This window comes from Neophocaena asiaeorientalis, unplaced genomic scaffold, assembly GCF_003031525.2.
Source record: "Neophocaena asiaeorientalis asiaeorientalis breed wild unplaced genomic scaffold, Neophocaena_asiaeorientalis_V1.1 scaffold598, whole genome shotgun sequence".
NCBI lineage: Eukaryota > Metazoa > Chordata > Mammalia > Artiodactyla > Phocoenidae > Neophocaena > Neophocaena asiaeorientalis.
Genome location: NW_020173036.1, coordinates 54109 through 81582, shown reverse-complemented (window position 1 = coordinate 81582; position 27474 = coordinate 54109). Strand labels below are relative to the sequence as shown.

At 37.6% G+C, this 27474-nt stretch overlaps 1 protein-coding gene across 3 annotated transcripts in view; it reads right to left on the bottom strand.

Annotated features, from left to right (window-relative positions):
- Positions 1-4565: 4565 nt before the first annotated feature.
- BRAF (B-Raf proto-oncogene, serine/threonine kinase) overlaps positions 4566-27474 on the bottom strand; it is a 75256-nt gene continuing 52347 nt past the window's right edge. For all 3 annotated transcript variants that reach the window (XM_024742491.1, XM_024742492.1, XM_024742490.1), the window contains 3 exons: positions 21651-21785; positions 17799-17952; positions 4566-11821 (listed from right to left, as the gene is read on the bottom strand). In XM_024742491.1, the coding sequence (XP_024598259.1) occupies positions 11799-11821; positions 17799-17952; positions 21651-21785 (312 nt within the window). In that variant the 3' untranslated portion in view covers positions 4566-11798. The remainder of the gene's footprint in view (positions 11822-17798; positions 17953-21650; positions 21786-27474) is intronic.

The window sequence follows — 27474 nt, the reverse complement described above, 5'->3', positions numbered from 1 at the left end:
GGAACTGAGTTATGGATATTTCTGGTAATGACAACCACCCTTTATGGATTATTTCCTGTGCTCCCAACTGCTGTGCTAACTGGTTATAAGCCCTTTTGGTGGGTCTTCTTGGGTACCCCATGGTGTCGACAGATAAGCCTTAGTGCCATTTATCAGTGAGGACATCGAGGTTCAAGGAAATGAAGTAACTTGCTTAGGGTCACACACTGATGAGTGATGACATTAGGTCTGACCCCACGCTTAACTACAGTGCCATACTGCCTACCTCCTTAGCTGATGTCTTAGTCGTATGTACACTGACAGTTTATGTGAAACTCGTGCCATTTCTCTACTGCTAGTGTATTCTTGCCCAAGTATACAGAGGTTAGAAGTCGGTGTAGTCCATCTGTTGTGTTTATGTACCTCTTGTGGGCTGGGCATTGTGTTGAGTCACCATTTGTGGAACTCTTAAGACACGCGTCTAACTAGGAATTCTTAGGGACCAGAGGAATGTGAGATAAGGGTGAAATAGGATGATGTAGTTTTTCAAAAATTTGTTTCAAAAGTATTTTTCAACCTTCTGTAGCATCACAATTCTGAGAGGAGGTAGGACAGAATTTTCTTTTATCTACAGATAAAAATATGCAGTAGAGGGGCTTCCCTGGTGGCGCAGTGGTTGAGAGTCCGCCTGCCGATGCAGGGGACACGGGTTCGTGCCCCGGTCCGGGAAGATCCCACGTTCCACGGAGCGGCTGGGCCCGTGAGCCATGGCCGCCGGAGCCTGTGCTCTGCAACGGGAGAGGCCACAACAGTGAGAGGCCCGCGTACCGCAAAAAAAAAAAAAATGCAGTAGAGTGGCTTAATGACTTGCCCAGAAGCATAACTATTCATATTTTTAATTTAGGTTTTTGACCACCTAGGTGTTGGGAATACCATGCTAAACAAGACAGATGAGAACGTAGATTTTAGGAAGGGCAGACAAGTAGATAAGTGAGATTTACTAATTGCTGTGAAGGAAATAACACTGGGTGCTAGAGATGGTTGATGCTGATCTTTTTGGTGGGCGGGGAAGACATCTGAGCTGAAACCTGAACAAGTAGCAGGAACCAGTTGTGCGGGGTCTGAAGGAAGAGCGCCCCAGGGACAAGGAATAGCGAGAACCAAGGTCTAGGGAGGGACCAAGGTCACCATGTTTAAGGGACAGAAAGTCCAGTGGGGTTCCAGCAAGGGAGGAGAGGGTGGGACTAGATGAGATAATAGGTCATGGTTGCAGGTTTAGATTTTATGTTAAATGCGGTGAGAAAGCTTCTGACAGGCTCTAGGCAGGGGGTGGTCCAATTCGAGTTCCTAGTTCTTAGGTTTTTCACACCCCCTCTTTGGTTCTCCCTGGGTGTTAGAGTGGGCATAATGGCAACAAAAGCTAAGTGGAACAGTTTCACGCTCCCCGTTGCCAGCTCCAGCAGTCCTGAGCCTGTTGCACAGGGTGTCTGAGGCCTCCTTGGTTTTGTGTTTACTCACCTGTGTAGGAGTGTGCTGTCTCACCTGATTGATAAATATTTATGGTCTTTAAAAGAACATTAGATCTCTGTGTACTTTTTAGGTTTCATTTGTTTGTTGTTCTCCACTGCCGCCACCCCCTGCCACCCCCGCCCCGATCAGATCGATGAAAGTTGTTTCGGGAAGGAATACAATCTGTAACAGTGAACTCAAGTAGGATAATCCCATTAGCTTTTTTCCTTAGAAATCAATCAGAGTTCCTTGACTTGAATTAAAAGATAACTTTAAAACTAGCAGTCTTCTAAAGTTGGCCAGTGTGGCCTCCACATGCTGGATCCTCTTTTCCATACCTGGGCTGTGAAATCAGTTTGCACTGATATAGAAATTGTCCCGGCCCAAGGAATAGGCCTCCACCCTCCTCATATTCTTTCCATTTTATAGATGAGTAAGTTGAGCTGTAGATAGGTAACTTGCTCAAGCTACAAGTTAAGAGAACTGAGGTTCAAATCCTGATTGGCTGGCTGTAGGTCTGAGTGAGGTAGATGGTGTAAAGCTTTTTGATCATGACCTACCTACTCTAAGAAATAATTTTACATTGTGACCTAGTGTGTGTGTGTACGTATACATACGTACATAAATAATACAAAAGTTTTATGAAAACTTATGTTACATTTTCTTTTATATTCTATTCTACATTTTAAAAAATGGTTGAGACTGATTTTACTATCCACTAATGGGTTTCAATCTGCAGTTTGAAAAACTGGCACAGTGCTTGAGGAACTCAGGCTCTGGAGCCAAACTTGCTTGGTCTGACTCATAGTTCTACCATTTATTTACTTGCTGTGAGTCTGGGCAGACTACTTATTTGAACTGTGCCTCAGTATCCTCATTTGTAAAATGGATTAAATAGATTAAATGAGTTAGCACATAAAGCCCTCAGAACTACATCTGGCATGAAGGAATGGAAGCAACTATTATTTCTAGACCATTGGGTCTAAGCTAAGTTTATAGTGACCCTTGAATCCTGGTTTGATTTTTATAGAAAAGCCTCCATATGGAGATAAACTGTAAACATTATTTCAGCAGATGCAGTACCACCCTTCTCCTCTGCCTAAAGCAAGACAGACATTTAGGATGACCTTTTCTTCCTTCCTATTGAGTAGCTAAAAGTACATTCTAAGTCAGTTTTAGTGTGTAGCCTGGTAGATGGACAGATGTACCTTCATAAATGGAAAGGTAGGCAGTGAAAGAATTATTGATGGCAACAGAATATTAAGTGTCAAATTTTAACACATAAATTTGTAAGTTTACTAAGTCTCCTATGGAAACTTGAGTGTAAACACCACAACGGATTACCTAATAAAGTTATGAGACCAGGGAGGTACTGTGTAAGGAACACCTGTTGTGCATGTTGTGGGAAGGTACAGAAGTCATCTTGGTTCCACTTGCTTCTAGAACTATTCTGTAGAAGAGGCTGACCCGGGTACCTTTTGCCACCAATCTCATCAGGAGCTTCAGCAGGACATCAGTGTACAGTGGAGGAAACAGGAGCTGCCTGAGCTGGTACTGACCTGCCTGAGCAACTGGGCCTTTACCTTTTATCACCTGCATGAGCAGTGGGCTTGCTTGCCTGGAGAAGACAGAAGGAGCAAGTGGAACACACCCGGCACAATATCCATTTCTAGCTACAAACTCAATGTCACTCAATTTCACTATAACCATCATCACAGCCACAACAAAATTTTACACATACAGCATATATAAAGTGCATAGCAGTGATCTTGGAAACAAAAGTCACGACTGAGTCCTGGCCACGTGAGCCTGGGCAAGTCATCCCTGGGGATTCATATTCAGTAGCTGACGAGGGGACCATGAAATCTTTAAGGCCGAACCATATAAACTTTTTCTTGGCCGTGCCTCGCAGCTTGCGGGATCTTAGTTCCCCAACCAGGGATTGAACCTGGGCCCCCTGCAATGGAAGTGCAAAGTCCTAACCACTGGACTGCTAGGGAAGTCCCTAAACCATGTAATCTTTAAGAACTCTTTTGGCTCTAACATTTTACGAATCTAGGAGAACTACACAGCCCAGACAGTAGGCCCAATTACTACAGCCCCTGATAAAATTTCAGAAGAGCTAGTATGGTAGGGTTCTTTATAATAGAATTTTATCACAATAATTAAAGGATTCATAATTCTGGACTAAATTTTAAGGAAAACTCATAGAATAATGCACTAAGAAATGAATCCACCATTACCCTACTGTAATCATGTATGAAGGTTATTTAAACATGAGTTTCTGTAAGTATTACAGAATTACATTTTTCAGATGAGAAAACTGCAGTTCAGAGAAAATACTTGTCTCAACAGCATTTTATGATTTGCTGGAGAGGCATGAAGACCAGAAACCAGATTCCTCAAATATGTACCATCTTGAAGACTTTTCTGTTTATATTTTTCTCAGACATAGGGTTTCCAGGTAAAGTCTTAAAATTGTTTACCTCTCTTCTGGAAACTGCCTGGTAATATGACATAGCCTTGATGATATTCTAGGTGTCTTTCAAGCTTTATGAAATCAAATGCATAAAATGAACTCATGGGGGAAGGTAGCCAGCATTAAAAAAAAAAAAAAAAAAAGTGTAAAACAGGAGTGCATAGTTTCAAATACATGTATTTGTGTGTACTGTCTGTGTTCCTGTAGAAAATGTATTACTGGAAGTTGTGTCAAAAAAGTCTGAAAGATACCAAAGTTCAGAAAATGGAACTTCTACAGACTACTACTTAAACGACTCTATTACAGCACACACTTCATTTGAGCCACTGGAGGGGAACAGTCAGATCACAGCATCATAAAATGCTTGAGAATAATCACCAACACCAGACAAAAAACTCTGCTACAAAAGTGTAGCCGGTGCAATGTACTAGGTATTCATCCTGACAATTTACTTTTAAAATATTTCTCATAAATGCCTCTGCCCACCAAGCGGTAACTGGAAACAATGTACACTTCCTAGTTCCTCCATTGCCTGATAGGACTGACCGTCAAAAGCCCTACTTCCATTATTGAATGTGACAGTGCTAGAAAAATGATCTTGATAAAGACTTCTCCATGCAGTCAATCTTTATTATAGCAGTATTCGCATATTCACATCAAGTACATAGAACTTTTTTGCCTTTTATATAGTACAGAGTTTTTAAATAACTTTACATAGAAATAAATTTCTTCAATCTGAATTTCAGCTATCTTTTTTTTTTTAATTCTCCATGCTTTCTATCCAAACTGAACAATATTTTCCATTGTACAAATTTACATGAGAAAAACTCCAAAATACAAGTGAAAGGACCTGAGCAGGAAAGAGAACCCAAAGTATCAAGAAGCGGGGATGGGGAAGAATTGAAAAAAAAAAAATTCAAGCAAACACTGAGGATTAAGGGACAAGAGGGAAACATCATCCGTTTGACTGAAAATAAATGTCTTTTTTTATGAATTGAAAAATAAGCTTTAAAAATAGTTACTCCTTTGTAATTTTCGCAAAGCAGGTATAGAGAGGTCTGTGGACAATTAAAAAGTCCCCATCTTTTCACTGGGCACACCCCAGACTCCATGAGAACCTTTTCAATGCTTGAGCGGAACTGAAGTGAACTAAACCCAAACCTCTGGCAGCAAGAGAGGAGAGGAATGTGAATGTGAATCGCCATAAGGTTTGGAGTAAACCAGGGGCCATTAACTCACTGCAGTTAAAACATGAAGGATTTCCCTTTCCCCTCTCTTACAGAAGAATTGTCCTCAAACCGAGAAATAAGTGAAAGGTGGGGGGTGGGGGTGGGGTGCGGATTTCCTTTTTCTTGGTCCAAACCAAAGAGCAATCATAACTACTAAATAGAATTCAAAGGGACATATGTTAAACAGTTAATTTCAATCTCCTCATAGTTGTACACTCCTATTTTAGAAGAAACAGCAATTGCTGAGTGAGGAAAGGGTCAGAGCGCACAACAAATGAATGAGCTCTGTCACTGTGATAGAGTCCTTCAAATCAGGCGATATGAGGGCCAAGCCGAGACTATAACCTGCGGCATGGCCAAAGGAAACACACAGGACCCAACAAAGGCGTTTTCAAACGAAGGAGGGAAAATTTACAGCATACACACATACACACCCCTGGATGTAAACTAACATAACATGAAGATAAATAAGACATAAAGGTTAGCCATTTATGTTGGTAATTAACATGAATAAAAAGGCATTATATGTTTACATAGCTGGTTTTAATCAGCTACAGAACACAGGCAAATGTATTAGGAAGGAATGATTTTTTTAAAAACCCGTTCACAGCTTAGAATAAAAAGCACACTTATTGCACTCTTACATTTTATTTCAGGTAATTATAGTTTATTTCCCACCCTCACATCAATTCTTCCCTACCCCTAGACTTACTCCCATACCCTCCCCCCTCCCATTTTGGTCCATTTTGTCTACACCTGTGCCTAGACTGTGAGCTTTGTTGCTTATGCTAGTCTGACGTTTCCTCTTATGTAACACATACTCCACCAAAACACAAATGGGTTAAAAAAAGCTTAACACACAAATGTAACATAATAATTCTCAAAACAAAACCAACTTACTAAGCAACTTACTCATAAGCCCTATCTCCACTCCTGTAAACAGAACAAACACTTCCTCTGCTCTACCTCTTCAGTGAATTTCATGCCCGATTCCCTACATAGATTCTGTGATGAGAACCAGCCACTCGCGGGTGCTGGACAATGTGCTCAGCCTGCCAGGAGAAGCAGATGGTTTGCACAAATCTTTTTTTTTTATGCTAACATGAATAAACATATTATAGTTCTTTGTTTTCAAAGAGTACTTCAACCTACAGAATTCTTAAGAAAAAAAAGCATCACAAAAAAACCCAGATACACTCACTGGCTGTGTCCTCATGCACAACTGGTTATATCACTGTAATCAGTCAAAACTGCTAAATAAAATTAAACATTTTAATGAAACTGATTTAGTAATAAGACTAAGTTAACAGTTGGGTAAAGGGGGTCAAAAGGTTAAAAAAAAAGTATTACGAGAACAACAGCTGAAATTGTGGATACTGAAATAAATGATACACTCTATCAATTTTTTGAGGTAGAGACTAACCACCCCTAAGCGTTCTAAAATAAACCACTGTTACCTTAATTTAAGATTTTAGGACTTATATTTCTGTCCTCTTCTACATTAAAAACACCTGATAGAAACTGTTAATTGCCACAACTGGCAAAATTTAGGACTGAAATTCAATTTAAATGTTTTCCCAAACAGAAGTGAAAATTGATTATCTTCAAACAACAAAACAAAGCTTACTCTCTAGTGTACTAATAAAACAAAAATCTTACCAGTATTTTCAATTTACCAGAGCTAGCAACATGGAATACGAGTACACTGGCCACTTCATTCTCCTCTGGGGGGCCAATATACAATCAGGCAGAGATGCTACTGCAGCCCTCGGGTGCTCAACAACCTATGGGCATTAGTAATACTCCTTAGTGAAACGTCTAGAGAACTTGCTGAAGCCTTTCTTGGGGGTGGCAAGGAATCAAGATACGAGAAGCACACCATGGAGTGTGTCCAGTTCACACCCGCCAGCCTTATGTCCCCTCGTAGAGGAGCCCTTGGAGAGTCCACCTGGCCCCCAGAGCACCTTGAACAGCATTAGCAAGACAGTCCCACTTAATTTGCAAACAAATCCTGAGAGGCAAGTTTATATTTCAAACTCTGGAAAATCAGTGTCTAGGTTGGCAGCAGTACTATGAGAACTGAGAAAATCAAATTCTGTCCTATATGTTAATTTCATCCTTCTCACTAGTTAATACATGACTGCTGCCCAGCATATAGTAACTTCAACCCTAAACTATAGCAATTTCTTAAAATGTCTGTCAAACATTCCTGTTATATAAAAGTTCCATGCTTTGAAGAACCTATGGGAGTAGAAAAAGTTTCTCTAGAAATGTCACTGCATTATGATTTCGACCTATTTGCTCTATGTGATAAATATATCTGACTATACTAGGGATTATGTGCTTTAAAAAAATAATTTTGTTCACTGAAAATTTACCTGTGTTTTCTCATTTTCTTAAACATGATTTTGGCTGTAAACTCTTTAGTGCGTTTATCTTTGCAGTCTAAACTGCACGCTAAAAAATATTAACACAGCTGAGTTAGACCAGGGTGGCTGCTCTCTTCACAAATCACTGATTTCTGCTAAAATTTTAGCTTTTTTATTGCATCATGAAGGCACAGTAAGATCATTTGGCAAATTGTCAAGGTGTTTTTCTAGAGCCTTACCTACACCATTTCAATGTATGACCTGTAAGCTATTTGCTGTTTATACTCACAGCAAACTTTCCATGTCTGGCTATGGTTTTTTTGTTTGTTTTGCTTTTTACTAGTCTAATGGTTGAAATTGCTATTCTCAAAGTGCTGATTTTCTAGCACAAAGAATGCCAATTTGGACAAAGAAGAGAAACTTGCAAAATGGGTCATCATTCTACCCTCTTAACTGGGCAGTCTCTCTACAGGAGCATCTGTGCATGTGATGAAGCTGCGGCTAACTCATTATGAAGATGTACTGTCTTGCTAAGCCTACCAAAAATTAAAATTATATCACTGTTAGTGAAGTGTTACCATTAACTATTTAATTTCATGCAACTGATATAAGGTTAAAAATTCTGAAACGTACCCCTAAACAGATTCTGGCACCACTTTCAACAACATTCAGATACTCTGAGCTACATTTGTCAGTATTACTGCTTAAATGTATAATGCCCTTTAGGACAAAATGAGAAGGCTCAAATACAAGTACACATAAAAGTTAAAATCTTAAATCATCTTCATGTTCTAGAGCTCCTGACTTTTCATATTTTAAAATAAATAACTATTCATTACCTCATTCTGAGGAGGTAGTTTTAGAAGAGGTCACCTGAACCCTGCAATGTGTTTCAAAGTAAAGCTAAATGAGGTGTGCACAAGGCTGGAGAGGTGAATGTACGGGAGGGACAGGTGAGATCTGAGGAGGGGTGTGCAGCAGTTCCAAAATTGCCTGATGAGTAAAAGATAACATTGTGTGATAAAGAGCTGTGACCGCACCAAACAAGAATCTAGGAAATATTTACAAAGTTTCAGGTTGACAGTGTTGAAGTCTTGGATCTTTATTACTAAGTAACTGCTCTTTCTTTTCCAACACTGACATAAATATAACACGTATACTAAAGTATATGGGATTTTATCTTCTAGCTTGCCTTAGCATGTCCTACCAGATTGCAAACACAACCAGGGATTGGATGTTAAGGAAGCAGAATTTGACAGCGAGACAGAATCTTCTTATAAGAGTGCACTTAAGTACAAATGATTACAGTGGATTTTCTATTCACAAAATCCCTTTTATAAATTACTTTTTGGTCAATATTATTTCAGTGGTAAAAGTTTAGACCCTAGACTAGTTTAATGGTGAAAAAGTCCATCAGGAATACTACATACTTTAAAACAATCTTTTATGGTTACTCTGAAATTTTTCAGAAGGTGTCACCTCTCCTTATCCAAAATAAAATACACTACAGAAGGCACAGCAGCCGCCTTACAGGAAAGACAGGTAAGTACAGCCTTACAAGCCTGTCAGTAAAGCAGCCACATAATATCGATACAAACTACTCATAAAGTGCACAGCACAACAAACAAGGAGTTCTTCCCTTGTATCTTCTTAGGAGCTCAAGTCTATCTGTAGTCTAAGCATCAAAAAAAGCATGTAAAACTCAGGGGAAATTCCTTTTCCATGCCATTTGTAAACTAGAGAAAAAGTATTTAATGGAGAAAAGGAAGAAAAGGGAAATGCTAAAATTTTATTTTTTAAGGGCTCTATACAAATCTCTCAAGAATACCCTGAGCCTGGCTTCTGGGCACAGCTTCATTTAAGAAATGAGATTTTTCAAATGAGACAGCAATCTATTCTAAAAGGAAAGGGGAGAAAACACTGTTTATCACCTTGAATTTTGTTTTGAAAACTCCAATGCTAAGCCCCCTCCATAACTAGCTCCTGCGCTGGCTCCTGCCGTGCTCAGGGAGGGAGTCCTGCACTAGAAGCTCCGGCAGGACACGCCTACTGTTCAAGCCCAGCTCTCTCCAATCTAGGAAAAGGTAACACAAGCACGTTCAAAAGCATCTATGGGGACATATTTAAAAAGAAAAATAAACAATGCTTTTAAAAGAGAGGCAGCATTATGCACACAAGATGCTCTTCAAATCAGCACAAATCATTTTCATTCTTGCAATTTCTCAATTTTGTAAGATACTGCTCTGCTCACGAAAGACTAAAGAACACACTGCTTTTCAAACTCGTTAATAACTTGAGGATTATTTCCCATTTTACTGGGACAATCTTTTACAAGTCCATGGAATTTTCAACAGGCCTTCCTCTGAATATAGGTAACGTAGCAAGAAATCATCTAATGACAGTAAGCTTTAGTAGGCTGAAAAATAGCGGGGCAATTTACAATTTGCAAACTTTAAATAATTTCTAATTCCCTGATTTATTTTATAGGTCCTGTCTAATTTCTTTCAGGTCCTTCACTACATAGCTTGGTTGGGCTAGGTATGTTTGATTTACATTCCTAAATCTTGATAACAGAGTCCAGATTCATGACAAGGCGGGTATTTGCCATTAATACATCCAGAGTCACTTTCTTTGCTACTACTGTGATTTATACCACACTTCAGTAAAGGTCAAGGGAAGTTATGACTAGGTTATATTCCCCATTTATAAAGAGAAGGAACAAGGTTCTTAATACCACAGCAGTTCTTTCTATAAAAACAACTGATGTTAGGCTTTTCACATCCTCCCTCAGTCCCAATACACCTAAAATTGCTCTATTCTCTGCCTGGGGGACTCGGCTGCCAAAGTTAACCAACCTTTTGAAGACCAGGCTTGGGAAAAAAGGAAGGAGGAGAATGAATGGAGACACCACCATTTTTATTTGAGGTTGCATATGCTAGATCAAAGACTAGAAAGAAAATGTAGGATGTAGTGCAGGAGTTAGTTGGAAGAAACAATGAGATATTAGTAAAGATGTTAGTGTGGATCCAGCAAGTACCATTAATTTAAAAATTATAAATATTTGTCATTATGCTAAGACTCCCCATATATTTAGGTAGAGAAAAGGATAATGATCTTTCTTTAAAAGTTGTTTATATAACAAAAATACAATTTTCCAGGATATATAATTCTAGTGGGAAGTATTATTTTATTCCAATTCAATTAAATCTGAAAATTATTTTGTTTTTAATAAAAATAGAAGAAATTCAGAAATTAAAACTTGTACCTTACATTTAAATTATATAAACGTCTCACATTCAAAACTGTTATCAAGCAGTTTTGTAGGCTTTTAATTAGATACAGGCATTTTGTGCCCTGGACAAAGTAGCCACATAAGTACTTGGTGACTGGAAGAGCTTAGGAGGAAGATTTCAATTGTATTTTCCTGAGAACTTGCTACATCGTGGAGAAAAAAAATCCCCAAACACTCGTCTTCATTGCTGGACCCAATGGGAAAAGAAGGCAATGTGCGCCAGAGCTTCCAGTCTGCCCGCCAGGCAGAGCCTGAGTGAGCGAGGAAACAAAGGCCAGGGACCCAGCAGGTCAGGAAAAAGATGCAGCATTCCCTTTTCCTCTACACCAAAACCTACCTCCTCTCTCTCACCCTCCATTTAAATAAAATAGCTTCATTTTGGTAAAAATTTATCAAGGACTGAACATGCACCATACAGGAAGGGCATGCTGCATTTTTGTTCCATCCCTCAGAAATTAACCAGTGGTGGCTAGGGGAAAGAGTTCACAACAAAATCCCAGAACAGGAAAGAGAACGAGGCTTGGTGATTGCAACTGCCCCATCAGATGATCAGCCACACATTGATCTGGTGGTTAGAAGGGCAAAGTTGACTGGCAGACTTTCCAGAGCAAATCTCCCAAGCTGTAGCAGCAGTTTCTTTCCATCATGCCTGACCATCAAAAGGTCAGAACTCAGGGTCTCCTCTTTCTTCCTGGGAGTGGGCAGACTTGTATGCACGTGGTATTTGTGTTGAAGAAGAAACACTGGCAGCAGAGAATTCTAGTTCCTAAAACATTCTTCCCTCTTTTGTTGGATGGGAAATTCCATTCTGTTCCACACCAGCTTATGCATTGAAAATTTTTATCTTTAAAAAGAGTTAAGGAACAGAACTGTGTTTTGATGTTAACAAATTGTACGAACACAAGACTTAAATAAGAGTAGATGCTGTCATGATGGTGTGGCTACTTGAAGGCTGCAAATTCTCCTGTAGAGGGAGGACAAGAGCTAATTTTAAAAAAGTTATCTCAAATGACCTAGAGACACAGAAAAGCCTCACGGAAACCTCACTGAAAGGTGACTAGCTATATGTTACAAATCTAGCAACGACATCACTAATTTAAAAGCAAAAAAGGCTGAAACCATGAAAGACGACAACTTATATAGGACATTAAGTCTGTAGATAATTTCTCAGTTGGGTTTTACATGCTATGATTCTAATCAAGCTGAAACAGTTCCAGTGAACAAAACTTCTCAGTAACTGACAGTAAAACAGTAAGGCTGATTTGTAGAACACTTTCCACCTATATTATCAACTCATTTTCATTATTATAATGCCACTATTAGGAAGGAAGAAGCAGGAATTACTCTCATTTTGTAAAAGATAAAATTCACAGGTCAAATGATCTGTCCACATCACACATTTGAATGAAGGAAAGAAAGTTCAGACCTCTCCCATTTGTAGTTCATTTCACCTTTTAAACTTCCAAAAAATTACTTATAGGCACATGTCAATGAACATTATTCTCAGCATAAAAATTTTTTTAACCACAAAGACCCTTTGAGGTACTACACTCTTTTAGCTTACTGAATTTGGGAATGCCATTATTTTTCACCTACTATTTTGTCCACAGCTTCTACTTCAAACTAGGGTTCCTCTTATTAAATACACCACAGTTAATTTCTGGGGGTTGGTTGCTAACTGACAGCTATCAGAATTAGTGAGCCTTAACATCATTTTTCTGTAACATAGCTTCTGATGAGGATCCAAGCAATCACTTATATGAATACACTGTTTAATCGAGGAATAATCTGTCTGTTTTCTGATTGCTATTCGATTTCAACTGGTGTACTAGAGAACACTGGCATGTTCCAACAGACAATGGATTGCTAACGACTGGCTGACTGAACCCTCAGATGGTATGCTGATAATATTAGCAACTACTCGAGTGTCTATTATAGTATACCAGATGCCTCACTCAACACTATACACATCTGCATCTGATCCTCATAGTAACTCTATGAAGCAGGTACTATTACTTCTCTTTAATTTACAGAGGAGCAAGCTGGGATTTTGAGTAACTTGCCAGAGATCTCACAGACAGAAAATGGCAGAGTTGGAATGTAAAGCCAGGTGCTGACTCCAAAGTCCAAGGTCTTAACAATTAACAGACCCCCTAAATGATTTTCAATAATTAATAATTTGCTTTCCTGTTCTGAATACAACTACTAATTGGACTGCAGACAGCGATACTATCTCTTTCCATCTAAGGATTCCTTTCAACAATTAACCAAGGTATTTTGAGTCAAAAGATCAAGGAAGGGTAAAACATTTATTACCCTTCATATTTAAAGCTAAAAGAACTGGGGAAATTGGCACTGATTGGAAGAAAAAAAAAGTCAAATTACTAAGACCTTGGAGAGTAAAACATTTAGAGCATAATCATAGGAGGCTATTATGTTAACAGAGACTCTAGAAATACATAAACATCCTTATTACCTTTGCTTATGGTTTTATGGTTGCTATTTTTTTCAGAAGTATTTTAATACATTTCTTAAAAGCAATTTTCAACAGTTTTTATGAGTAGTCACTGTATCTAACAGAACCTAAAACTCCTTAAAGGAATCCAATGTGAAAACAGGATTTGCTTAACAGAAATCTTTATAAAAAATGGCTAGAATTCATCTATTAAGTGAGAAAATATCAGAAAATGATAAACTCTAAGCCCAAATCTTATATACCATGTTAAAAATAACTTTAAAAAATCTTCAGATGTTTCCTACTCATTATTACAATTAGACACTCCATTTCATTTAACAGTGTTCTCTACAAACTTAAATATTAGCCTTAAAAATACAAACACACAAAACAACCCCCCCAAAGCACAAAATCTTGCCAACAAACTCCAAATCAAGTACCAATAAAGCAAACACTAAAGATCTTGCAACCAGAGTCTACTGCTTCTAATGGAATGTGGTTCTTTTCATAATCAGACTTCAGGTCCAGGGGGGTAAAAAAAAGACAAAAAGGACTCATAGTTTAGAGATCAGTAAAATAAAACTCCTTCTACATATGTCCCTGAAATGACAGAAAATTTAAGGAAAAGACAGGGTAACAGGAGATGGATCTGCTATTGGAAAAAAAAAATTTTTTTTTCTTGCTTATTCCTCCTTGCATATCAGGAAATCTCTACTATCCCAACTCCTACCCTATTTTATTTGAGGTAAGAGCCAACTCTGCTTGTGCGAAGTTATTTGAAGTGAAACATCTAGATATTCTGACTTTAAAATAATTTAATTATTAACCAAAAAATCAATCAGAGGCCAAAATGAAACTTTTTAAATAACCTCCTTTTTGGCTGAGAATAACCTAAGCTCTATTTTCCATTTGACTTTATTAAGGAACAGGGCAAAGAACACTTGGGAAGATCCCAAGATTTCAGACACCTCAAATATCATGCTTTGTTAATTTGAAAGCTAAGGACTTGATTAACTAGTTTTAAGATATTACTAATCACCCTTAATTCTAGAATTAAATGTATTTCAGTGGCTGTTACACATATAATTTGATAAAAAATTCCTTAAAGATTAAATATGCTATGAAAAATCTAACACGTAATTTTGTACGTAAATAAATCCCTGTCTTAGATGTAGGGGGGCAGTCATTTGAAACTAGAATAAGTCCCATTCTTTTTTTGTGGTGACCTTTCAGGCAGTTTCTAAAGGATGAGGAACATTCTGCCAGAGACACACTGGACTTCTTAAAATTCTTAGAGAAATGATCACAGGAGAGATGAAATATTTAGTAAAAGAAAAAGTACCATAGAAATGTTCAGTAATTCTCAAATAAGACTATAACTGACAAAACGTTTTAGTCATGAAATACTCTTTTCATAACACTTAAAAAAAAAAAAGGCAGATCATTTCCTTAAATTGAGTGTGATCTACTTGAGAGAAAGGCCATTTAATAAGCAAGTGTGTTAATAGTCACTATTTTAGAAAGAATGACTTTAACTACTGGTTTAGTATTTAAGTGGTTGGTACAATCCTGTAATATCTGAAAACAAACAAACCTGAAGTATTTGAGTTAAATGCTGTGATCCCTAAACTACTTAAAACCAAGAAGACAAACCTCATTCCTCATCACTGACTGGTAAAACTTTTAAAATGTAAAACAAATTTTATAAAATGGCTGCCTTCTGAAGAAGGATATCAACTTTAATGAAAATATCTGAGGCTTCAGGTTTTAGGAAAGAAGCCGTCAGCTGCAAGATAATGAATGTCCTTCTGTTTCAATTCCTTAGTCAAAAAGATTAACTCTACATATGGTTAGGAAAATAATGTTTTTCTTATTTGGAGAATACATCTAAAACTCAGTATCAAACAGACAAACAGCAACAGAAAGGGAAACTACCATGTATCATTCTAATGCTTTCTACTTCTCCAGATCCATGTTATTTATATATTTCACCTGCTCTATTTTTAATGTTCTCCCAATAACATTTCCAGTGGGCCCAATTTGGAAAGAAGAGAATTACTATGCAGTCCTTTGAAGGCATGTTCAAATGTCAATGGGATGGTACTATGCAGTGGTCCCCAACCTTTTTGGCACCAGGGACCGGTTTCGTGGAAGACAGTTTTTCCACGGACGGGGTCAGGGGATGGTTTCAGGATGATTCCAGCACATTACGTTCATTGTGCCCTCTATTTCTATTATTACTACACTGTAATGGATAATGAAATAATTATACAATTCACCATAATGCTGACAGGAGGTGGCGCTCAGGTGGTAATGTGAGCGATGGGAAGCAGCTGTAAATACAGATGAAGCTTCGCTCCATTGCCTGCCACTCACCTCCTGCTGTGCGGCCCAGGGATTGGGGACCCCTGGTATAATGAGTTTTCTGAGCAGCTCTAAGAGTTTAGCAAATGCCCTCTGGCAAAGGAGACTGGTAAAGAAAGGAAGGAAAAGTGTCAAATGCAGATGTGGGGAGCTGGGTAGTATTTAGTGTGGGTAGTGTTGGGGGAAAAAAAGAGAGTGAACAAAGAAAGGAAGATAAAAGTGAAGAAAGTATGCTGAGGAATTATGAAAGAGCTCTGTCAATAAAAAGATCCTTTGACTCTTGTGCCTCAAAATGCCCAAACCTTTGAGCATTCCACAGACCAAGTCAATTTGTAAAAACTTTGTTAGCTACATGCTTGCTATTCAATTTGTGAATAAAAAAAATCCAATCTAATAGTTACTAATAATCACATCTTTAGCGTCACTGGAAGATTTAGAAATCACACACTTTGATGTTTCTGAATAAGTCACATTCTTTTATGACTTTCTTATTCTCATTTTTTAAAATACAATAAACGTTATTTTTCACGACTCTTTCTACATTCAAAGTCATGAATTGATTTCTAAAAACATGAATGGCATTATTTATCTTAAGATACCCAAATGGGGGGGCACAAGGTATGCCAAACTTATCACTGAGTGGTTTCCCTGGATGAAATCTAACTTATTCAAATAAAGAAAATATTTCAAAAATTTATTTGTGATACTTACAAGACTAAATTATCACTAAAGTCCTCCCGATTTTCTTCTTTATTGGCTTCCAAGAAGGATGGCATTTATGCAAATGCCATCTGTGTGCCCCTGAATAACCCTGGAACTGTCAGTCATATTTAATATCATCACAACTCCAAACTGAGTAAATGAAGATGTATTTAAGAGGCTGGCTTTGGTCCCTAGGCTGACTCTGAAGTAGAGACGGTGATTTCTTTGATGACAGCAATGCTGCTTCTTTCACTTTTGATTCCCGGTAAGATTCTGGTTCACAGTAAGAATATACTGACTGCCACATTACAGTTATTTTCTACATAAGAAAGTGTAAGCATTAGAAAGCGCTAAACGTACTATACACACACACACACACACACACACACACACACACACACACACACACACACACACGCACACGCACAAACACACACACACCGTGGAATAAAAAAAAACCAATTCATACATTCATAATAAGGAGGACAGAGACACACGGATAAGTCATTGCTAATATGCATCATGAGAGGTGAGTATAACCTAAAATAATAATAATTAAAAAAAAATCCATTACCTGGTTGTTTGGCAACCACAGTTATCTAAAAGAAGAACAAAACAAACCTACAAGTTCTCACAGAATTCTGTGGAACTTTTTGGAAGGAAGAGGAGGCAATGCATTTGTAAGGAAATTCGACTCTGCATTGTGTAAGACATCCTTAATATATAAAGAAATATTAACTAAAAATCCAAAGTTAAACCATGTTACTCATGTCAAACATGCCACTCAGCAATATCTCTGGTTACCTGCACCCATAATTTATACTGCTCTAAGGGAATAAAGGACAACTATATTTTCCAAACTGTATTAACAAAAAGAAATAGTTATAAGAAAAAATATTAAGAATAAAAATAAGCTTATTCAATTTTAGTGACTCCTAATTAGACCTGTTCAGGTTACCTTCACTAACACAGCCTAACCTACTGTCAGCTTCCCACCTGCCATCACACACACAGGTGCAGCGTTGTTCTTGGAGCCCCTAATGGATGCAGGACAGCTAACAGCAATAGATGAGTGAGGAAAGTTTAACTGAAGTTTAATAATTAGAATAACCAAGTAAACAAAAGAAACTTGGAACGGGAAGTAAAACCTCTGGAAAAGGTACTGTGAATTTTCAGCAATGTCTGAGAACTTCAAAAACCCTTCGATGTTGAAACTCTAATGCTAAGTATGAATTTTAGATTGGCAAAACAATTATATCCAGTCTTTAAAAACATACATGTTCTTTTGTTCACCTTAAAAAAAAAAGAATATCCTATTCAATTTAACAAATATGTAAGCAAACATATGTTCACTTTCCTTTGTCCCTACCGTCCTACACTCTGTCACTCATTTAGTTTGTTAAATGGACAGGAAACGCACCATATCCCCCTGCTTGGATGGGTGTTTTTGGAGAAGCACAAGCATACAGACTAAAATCCTCTGTTTGGAAGCCAGCCCGATTCAAAGAGGGTTCGGATGCACTGCGGTGAATTTTTGGCAATGAGCGGGCCAGCAGCTCAATAGAGGCGAGAATCTAAAAAAAGAAAAAAAGAAAGAATGATGAAAATCTAGGTAGTGTTAATCTTTAAGAGCCCCATCATACTCTACAAGAAAGCATATGAAATCTTATAATACATTGTTTTCACTATTATCTCAAATGCCTGGAAAATACTAAAGAAACTGATACTTTTCCTTAAAAAGAAGAGAAAATTACCAAACTATTACAGCTTTACTCTCTATAAACCGAATGGGAAAAGTAACCCATAGTTAGCTTTTCTTTACATTTTATAATTTTAGATAATTTGCCAGCCTTGAAACAGTAAATAAAAAAAATTTTTAAATCAATTATATACCTATTTCTCACAGACCACAAGTCCCTTTTGGGAAGAAGATGGAGCATAAATAACGAAAGCACTATATAACTTCATAAACAGAACCATTAGAGCAACTTATTCTTTAAAGAAATTTAGTAATGGGAAATGTCTTACACACACATAATTAAAAACAGGGCCCCAATGACCCAGAATGCCAGCGCCACAGGACTGAGAAGTGACAGATGAATACCCACAAGTGAAAGAAAAGATAGGAAAACTCTACAAGTAGACACCAATGCACAAAATGTAGAAAATACAGCACATTTTTAAGGTACAAAGAAACAGGTTATGACTCTTGAAGGCATACAGTATGATAATGCATGAAACATACATATAAAAGGCTTGGCACAATGCCTGGCATATAGTAAGTACTCAATAAAACTTTAGCAGCCATTATTACTACTACTATGATTATATACTATATAGTAGTATTATACACATCATATACTACTACTATTATTTTTCTCAGCTACCAAAAATTTTTTTGAAGTTAAACTGTAATCTGTAGAATGATTAGTATAAGAAGGCAAAGAAGCAATGTTACAAAATTTTTAAAATTATAAGCATAACACACAAATAAAAATTCAAATAATACAGGAAAGTATGAATGCTACCTTCCAGGGGTAACCACTGTTAAAGAGTCTATACTTTCTTCTGGACCTTTCCTATGCATAAACATGCACATATGAAAACAGAGCCCATCCCCTCCCTCACCACCATTTAAAGTGGTATCACAGTACACATTTTTCTGCATTGCTTTCTTTTTCCCTCACTGACATCCAAGCCATCTACAGAGAGATACCTTGATCTTTATGTCTTTAATTTTTCCAGTTACAGTTAACAGTCTTTATCTGGATACCTGTGGGGGCAGATTCTGTAGCATATAGCATAGATTTTCAGGAGTGGAATTACCAGAGCAAAAGGTGTATGTATTTTAAGTTTATGGAGTCTACCAAGTCCTTTCAAAAAAGGTCAAACCAATTTACATTCTTACCAACATTCCTTCCTTACTTCCCAACATTGTACCCAATGCTGGATACTGTCAATCTCAGAGACAAAATCAAAATGTATTTCACAATTGTGACTTTGCATTTTACTGATTATCACTGATGTTATTATTCCTAACATCCTGTGCTTAAGTTCATTCCGCATTTGTACTTCTTCTGTGAATCACCAGTGCATATTCTTTGTTGATTTTCCTTTGATTACCTTTTACTTATGGATTTGTAGGAGTCCTCTGTATGGCATAAACACTCTTTATTATACATGCTACAATTATTTTTCTCAGCGTTTTTCTTTCAATATTATTTTTACTATATAGAAATTTTAAAATGTTTAATGTAGTCATACCTGCTAACCTTTTCCTTTATAACTTCTGGATTCTGCCTCTTGCTTAGGAGAGCCTTTCCTACCTTAAGGTTATAAAAATGCTTTGTTATTTTATAGTTTTGTTTTTTACATATAAACCTTTAGCCATCTGAATTTATGTTTGTGTATGGTGTGAAGAGACATCCTGTAATGAAAATTTAAAAATAATACTTAAAAGGGGCAGCTTTTAATAATCTGGAATACTCATATATGTATTTCATTTTCTGATACCATGAAAAGAATAAAATATTACTTATATTAAGAAATATGACCATTTTGTCCCTTTTTTTTTTTTTTTTTTTTGCGGCACGCGGGCCTCTCACTGCTGTGGCCTCTCCCGTTGCGGAGCACAGGCTCCGGACGCGCAGGCCGCAGGCTCAGCGGCCATGGCTCACGGGCTTAGCCGCTCCGCGGCATGTGGGATCTTCCCGGACCGGGGCACGAACCCATGTCCCCTGCATCGGCAGGCGGACTCTCAACCACTGCGCCACCAGGGAAGCCCCATTTTGTCCCTTTTAATACCATTTGAAAAGTGAGCCTAAGGATATAATCTGCATTATTAATGTACATCAACCACGTTAAATAGGAAACCCTAGCACCTGGGATGTGAAAAGAGAACAGGGTGCAGAGTCCTGCTCACAATGGCCAACAATACCGGTTGTTTACTTTGATGGTCTTAAACCGGTGGTCTTCCGGGTTTAAAAAAACCCAACTCTTCCTCAAAGGAATAGTAACGTAGAATTCCAATATGTAAAACGTATAACTACCCATGCAGCCATTCAGCCTCCCCTCCCTGTTCTGGGACAAGCCCCTGAGAGACTTGTTAAAAGCAAAAATTCTATCTTTAATTCTTTAGATAGGGATAAAAGATTCACACATTCCTGTAACACTGACTTCTAAGAAACTGAGCTAGGACTGATAGCATTCACAAAGGACCACATGGTAGCTGAGTTATGGGAGTCAGCACTTCCTACCTGAAAACTGTACTGACTCATCGGGACAGATTTATACAGCGCTATCGTGATTTTCTAGGCATTATAAAACACGGAATTTATATTACAATATCTACTACAGCTAAACTTTCCAAGACTGTTCAGGTACTTAGTTCCAGTTCATGAGGCTTATGAAAGATTATTAAATTGAGGGCTTTAGCCTTCCAACTTGAAAAGATAAAAAACAATGGAAAGTTTCCAAGAATCAGAGAACGGCAGACAGTACCAACAGTTGCCTTCTCTTTTTGTCCCAGGTAAAAATGCCCCTCAAAAAAACCTAACATTAAAGGGATGCTTGCAACCTGTTTAATTTTACCATCAAGAAGAATAAAAGTAGCAGTGCGCAAACTGTAGTCTGTAGAAAAACTATTTTTATACTAGCACTAAGATATTATTTGCCTTTTGTACTTTCATTATTTTACAAGTGTGAGTGGAGTTTTCAGAGGCTATATAATGTAAGATATTGCAACATAATGAATGCAAAGCAGAGAATCCAGCTATCTTCTTTTTGCAGAGATTTGCGAAAAGTCTAAAACAATGCCACTTTTTTCTAAATATTTTTTGTTTGGGAAAATATAATTATTTTTCATAAAACATTATTTAACATGTAATGGTTTTATTATGTTTAAATAAATTTATAAATAAATATTAAAAGAAGTATTAATTTCTAAAATGGGCATTACTACTTACACAAACAGAAGGTCTTTGGGGTTCTTCAATAATTTTTAAGTGTAGAAAACAGTTCTGAGACCAAAAGGCTTGAGAACTGCTAGACAAAGGAAAATCTTTCTGAATATTTTGTATTGGGATCCTAAGTTTTTAGGTGTACCACTGCTCAACCTTTATAAAGTCACCTTTATGTGTTTACTTATCTGGAGTCTGCACATAATCACATGGAATCCAAACCCGTAAAATACAAACTGTGCTCTAAAAAGTGCTTAAAAATCTGCATCAGAATATTAGTCTGTCCTTCTAGGTAACAAAAAGCTTTTTCTTACTTGGGGAAAGAGTGGTCTCTCATCTCTTTTCTTTTTTAGGCACTCTGCCATTAATCTCTTCATGGCTTTTGGACAGTTACTCCGTACCTTACTGAGATCTGGAGATAGATATCCTCGTCCCACCATAAAAATTATCTGGGGAGGAAAAAAAAGGCAAATCATATAACCTTGTAAATAAGTTGAAAAATATATAAACATTGAAAATTCAACAAGCTGTGCACTTATGACATGTACTTTCCTGTATGTACGTTACACTTCAATAGAAAGTTAAAAAACACAATGCTACTAGTATTCTGATTCCTATATACCAGAGACTGTGGGGAATCAATACTTAATGTGCTGCAAGGTGAAATCTTCATGACCCCTGGACTACTGCAAAGGTCTCCTAACTGCTCCGCATGCTTCCAGTCTCTCCTTATCCAATCCATTTTCCCACTGATAGTAATCATTCTGAAACACAGATCGGGCCTCTTCTACTCAACCAAAATAGTTAACCTTTTTAACAGTTGTTTTTGCATCTGAATTTTAAATTCTTTTGTTGAGGAAACTCTAATGGGGCATTTAGTTATATAAGTCTGAGAACCAGAGCCTCCTCCAGAGGGAAGGTAAAGCTACTGGGAACTAAAATCTTATGTTTAATAAAGTAAAAAGCCTTGTCTTCCCTGGGTACAGAGATTTATAATTTTTCTGATTTCTTACGTTTCTAGTTTTCTGACTTGTGGTTCTTTTGAAAGTGGGCAGAGACAGATGTTAGCAGTCTTAGGTGTCACGGAAGAGAGAGGGGTTTTGATCTTACAGGAAATAGGTTCAATAGGGACAGACTAGAGGCTAAGGTGGAGAGAGCCAGTCAGAGATCCCAGGTTACAGGGTAGAACTGATAAATTTTAGGAACAGTCAAGTCTGATATGCTATTTTATGTTATTTCTTGTTTGGTGCTGTAATAACCCTTATTTAACTATAAGATGATTTGCCCAAGCACCACTAAAGTGAAGGTGTAAAGTTTAACCTCCTTTCCATCTCCTCTGTCACAACTGCCCTTCTCCCACTTCACAAAAGGCACACCTTTTACCTATATGGAATTTAACTACCGTGCACACTGCGTCAGGGTGTAACACGGCTGAGGGTACCAAAGGGACGCTTTCAAATATTGGTCTAACTGGACTCTAATGAATGGGTAGCAAATCCCTTTGCAAGACAGTTGGTTTCCAATTCTTTGCTTTCAGCAAAATTAACTGAATTGTCAGCTGATTGTTGAAATAATTTTAAATGACAAGTTATTATATAATTTTTGGTACGCTATAGAAATGAGTTCAAATAAGCAGTGATATGGTTATGGTAAAGAACTAATCTTGCCCAAAGAGAGGGCTGGCCTTTGCCTTTGGCTCCTGGGAGGTAATCCCTAAGCCCTTGGAATGTCCTGCCTGTTCAGAGTGCCTTTGTTTATCTGGGAGTCTAAGGTCACGTCAGATAGTCTATGCTATCAATGTGATTCTACAGAGGGGGCTTTAAGTTATATAGTATCAGCTTGACCTCTGTAGAGGCTAAAAACTAAGGTCAACAACAGAGGTGGTCAATTGTTATCTACGTGACTGAGGCCCAACAGTAACTCAAGGCTCCAGTGAATTTCCCTGGTTGGCAACACTTCCTGCACATTGTCACGCATGACTGCCAGGAGAATGGAGTGCTGGCCACAGTTCCACGGGAAGAGGACAACTGGAAGTTCCATATGTGAAACTCTCCTGAATTCTGCCCTATGTGCCTCTTTCCTTGGCTGATTTTAATCTGTATCCTTTTGCTTTAATAAACCATAACGTGAGTATTAACAACTTTCAGTGAGTTCTATAAGACTTAATGAATTACTGAACCTGAAGGTGGTTATAACAAAACTCCTGACTTTCCCATATTCTTATTTACTTGAACAATATTCCTCAGTACTTACTTCTTTAAAAATAAAACTAGAAGGAAGGTCGCTAAGTCCCAGCTTATTCTAGCAAAGGTCATATTTTTCACAAATAAATGACTGAAGAGAAAACAAAAGCCCCACGTTGTTCATTAAGAAACACATTTCCAATAAAATTTTACCTGTTTCTTTATATCAAAACTCATGTTATTTTTATCAGTTATATATTTAATAATTATTAATAGCATAATTTGGAATTTAAAAAGTTAACAGCCTAAAGTCACTGGGAAAAATTTTTTTAGTTCTAAATTTAAGCACATTTTTTTGTTGCAGAGATATAATTTGAATGAGCAATAAAAGGGTTTAGAGCACACAAATACGTTACATTAGGGAAAAAATTCTGTGGAGGAAGTAGGATACAAATAATTTAGAGACAAAAAAAGAGCCATGTAAAATTCCAAAAACGAATGAGGAGGTTTTTTATTTTTATTTATTTATTTTGCGGTACGCGGGCCTCCCACTGCCGCGGCCTCTTCCGCCGCGGAGCACAGGCTCCGGACGCGCAGGCTCAGCGGCCATGGCTCACGGGCCCAGCCGCTCCGCGGCACGCATGATCCTCCCAGACAGGGGCACGAACCCGCGTCCCCTGCATCGGCAGGCGGACTCCCAACCACTGCGCCACCAGGGAAGCCCGAGGTTTTTTATTTTTTAAACAAGCGATGATGGTAAGAATCAAATCAGTATGACGTTTAGATTTTATTTGGTACATTTAAAAGAATGATATAATGCTTTTTTTTTTGAAATGTCAATATAATACACTGGAAATTACATTCTTTGCAACTATTTAAGCTTAAAGGAAAGGTCTTTCCTGGATGTAATTCATGGATAGAAAATTCAAGTGGCACTTAACTACAAAATCAATAGCTCAGTTTGAAATTCTGGGACTGGTTATTTTCATTCTCCATCTACAGCCGCACTCCTGGTATCCCTACCCCTTCGTTCACTCCTCTGTGTTACTGGAGCACGGGTCTGCTCATCCTCAACATCACCCCCTGCACTGCCTCAACAGAACTGAGAGCACAGCCTGTGTTTTATTCACCTTTGCATCCTTCTATATCTCACAGCTTTTGCATACAGTAGATATCAAAATTTTTTATTAAAATAAAATAATTTGCATGTTGATAAGACACTGGTACTTATTATCATTTTCTGTCTCCTTGAGATCTTGTGCTTAGAACCCAGCCACCATACTGTGAGAAAGTCCAAGGTTCCTGTGAAAAAGTCGTCACAGAAAGACCCATGTCGAGAAGAACTGAGGCCCCTGGCCCTCGGCCAAGACTAAGCTTCCAGCTCGGCTAACTGGTCACATACCTTTCTCAGGTATGTGATCAAGCCATTTTGGAAGTAGATCCTTTAACACCCAGTGAATCTACCACAGCCAATAATACCATATGAAATAGAGATAAACCTTCCACACTGAGAGAAGCTCAAATTGCAGATTTACAATTTGTCTAAGCCACTATGTTTTAGGTGGTTTGCTATAGCAATGATAACTGGAATTCACGTGAAATAATAAATGTTATGCTATTTTCTTCTAAGATGACACAGCACGTCTGCTCCAATAAAAAAAAAAAGCCAATATACCTAGCTTAACTGAGCACATTATTAATCCCAATTTAGTAAAGAAGCTGCACTGAAAGAGAGCAAAACAGAATGATAAAGAGGGGGAAAAAATGACAAAGCAATTTCTCAGACTTTCGGCACTAGGGTAAGTGAAGTAAAAAGGTATGCTACTCTGCAAAGTAACATAGGGATGGTCATCCCTCAAGGAGCTAAGAAACCTGTTTTAGGAAAGAACTCAATCTTTGTAACTGTTAAGGAATTCTTTAGTTCATTCTCTTATTTTTAATAATTGAAAAAAAAAAGATACCTAGAGAGGTACAGTGGCCAGGTCATGCAGGTCATGAGTCCAAGGTCTGCCATTACATCACACTGCTTTACCAGAGTCCTGCCTTGAATTTACAGGCAAAACCTGCCACCTCAGACTATGGGGGGGTGAGAGTGTAGGGGCATGGGTCATTACCATATTATATGGTAATGAAGCAGCTGTCCCATCTCCCATGAAAAAAAAGAATATTCCTAGATTTTCAAATAGAAGTCCAATCTGAGAGCCATGGAGATCAAAGTACGAGAGAAAGAAAAATCAAATCAAGGAGATGGATGGAACAGTACCTGGGGGTTACTTCACTGAGGATGACTAGAGTTACTGATTCAAAAGAGGGAGTTCCACGGAAAGCGCCACTTGAAGAAAGCAGACTAGAAGGTAATGAAGTAGAATGGGGATGATGGGAAAAGTATATAATTCTTTCATATCCTTTTTCTTCATCAAATACTTGGTTTCACACTGGCATATTCCAGAAGGCTCTAACTATACTCCCAGAAAGAATTAACTAGTAAAGGCCTTACCCTTCTGTTGGTCACTCACTTACTTCTCTCATGGAGAGTAAGCCCTTGCCACATCATTTATTATACTCCCATGGAGGACAAAGCACCTAAAATGCCAAGAAGTGGATGAGTGCAGAACTCTGGGACGCTTTTTCCATATTTTGGAGACACTACTACTTATTTCCATAATATAACTTTATTATTTCATTAAAATAAACTTATTTACTGACAAATGGATTTCATCCAGATCTTAGGTTCATAAATTTTTATTATTTGTAGTCTCTATGATAAATCAATTACAACTAAACTAAAATTCCCTCGTAATTCCTCTAGAAGAACAGAATGCATAGGAAAATTAAACACGGCATGGGGTATTATGCTGTATGGTTGAGTTAATAAGACTGTAAAAGGCAGAGCACGTGAAGCTGCTAAATTAGAGACAATCTTGCTCTTCACACTGCCATCGTCAAGTCAATCATCTCAGTGATCTAGGATCTGTCACAAGTACACTAAGTGCAATGTTTCAATGTTTTTATGTTCTTTAGCTGCTATCTTGGTCCGTCCTGAATTGAAGTTTCATGGAGGCTTAAAAGATCAGATCATCAGAAGCCAGGTCACAGATTCCTTTTTAACACTTAAAGCTATAATCCAACATTCTAAAGCTATGAAAGTAGTTAGAAAGACCAAACAGCAATTTAAAAAATTAGTTTTATGCTGACTTATGTAGAAAGGCAGTCATTTTTTAAATTCTCAAAACAGAGAATCAAGACCACTGTTGGGTAAGGGCCATATGGTGATTCAATAAGCATATGCAAAGTATATGACAACTTAGATTACTTCTCTGATATCACATGATAGTTATAAGTTCTTAGTGAGAAAGCTACTCAGTATCTTCAGAAAGCTTTAGTATCACCAAAAAGCCTGAGAGTTGAACTGATGACCAAAACACTACTAAATGAAGTAATATATTTATACATTAAAAATTATCATTTCATTAGGTTGGGAGGTTATGATCAAACACATAAAACACTCACACTTTTGAAGATTCTTTACATTGGTGATTCTCAACTTTGGTATGTATCAGAAACAATTAGCAAACTTATTAAAAATGCAGATGCTTGGACCCACCCCACTGAATCGGAATCTACTCCAGCATCTCCATTTTTTAAACAAATTATCCAGGTGATTCACATGTGCATCACAGTATATATAATGTATAAATATTATTTAATCACAGTTTATATGGTCAACTATTGTTTTCTAATATATTAACTGTAATTGCGGCAATCTCTCTCTCTACACACACACACACGCACTTTTAAAATTTTGAGGTATATGAGGTAATTTCAGTAAAGACAATTCATTTTTCTTGGCCAGTATTAAAAGACTAGGTGAATTTAATATGGCTGGGATAGAAAAGACAAAGAGCTGCACGAGGCTATGTTGATACTTTGGAAGGTAAGGAACAGAGAACAGGAA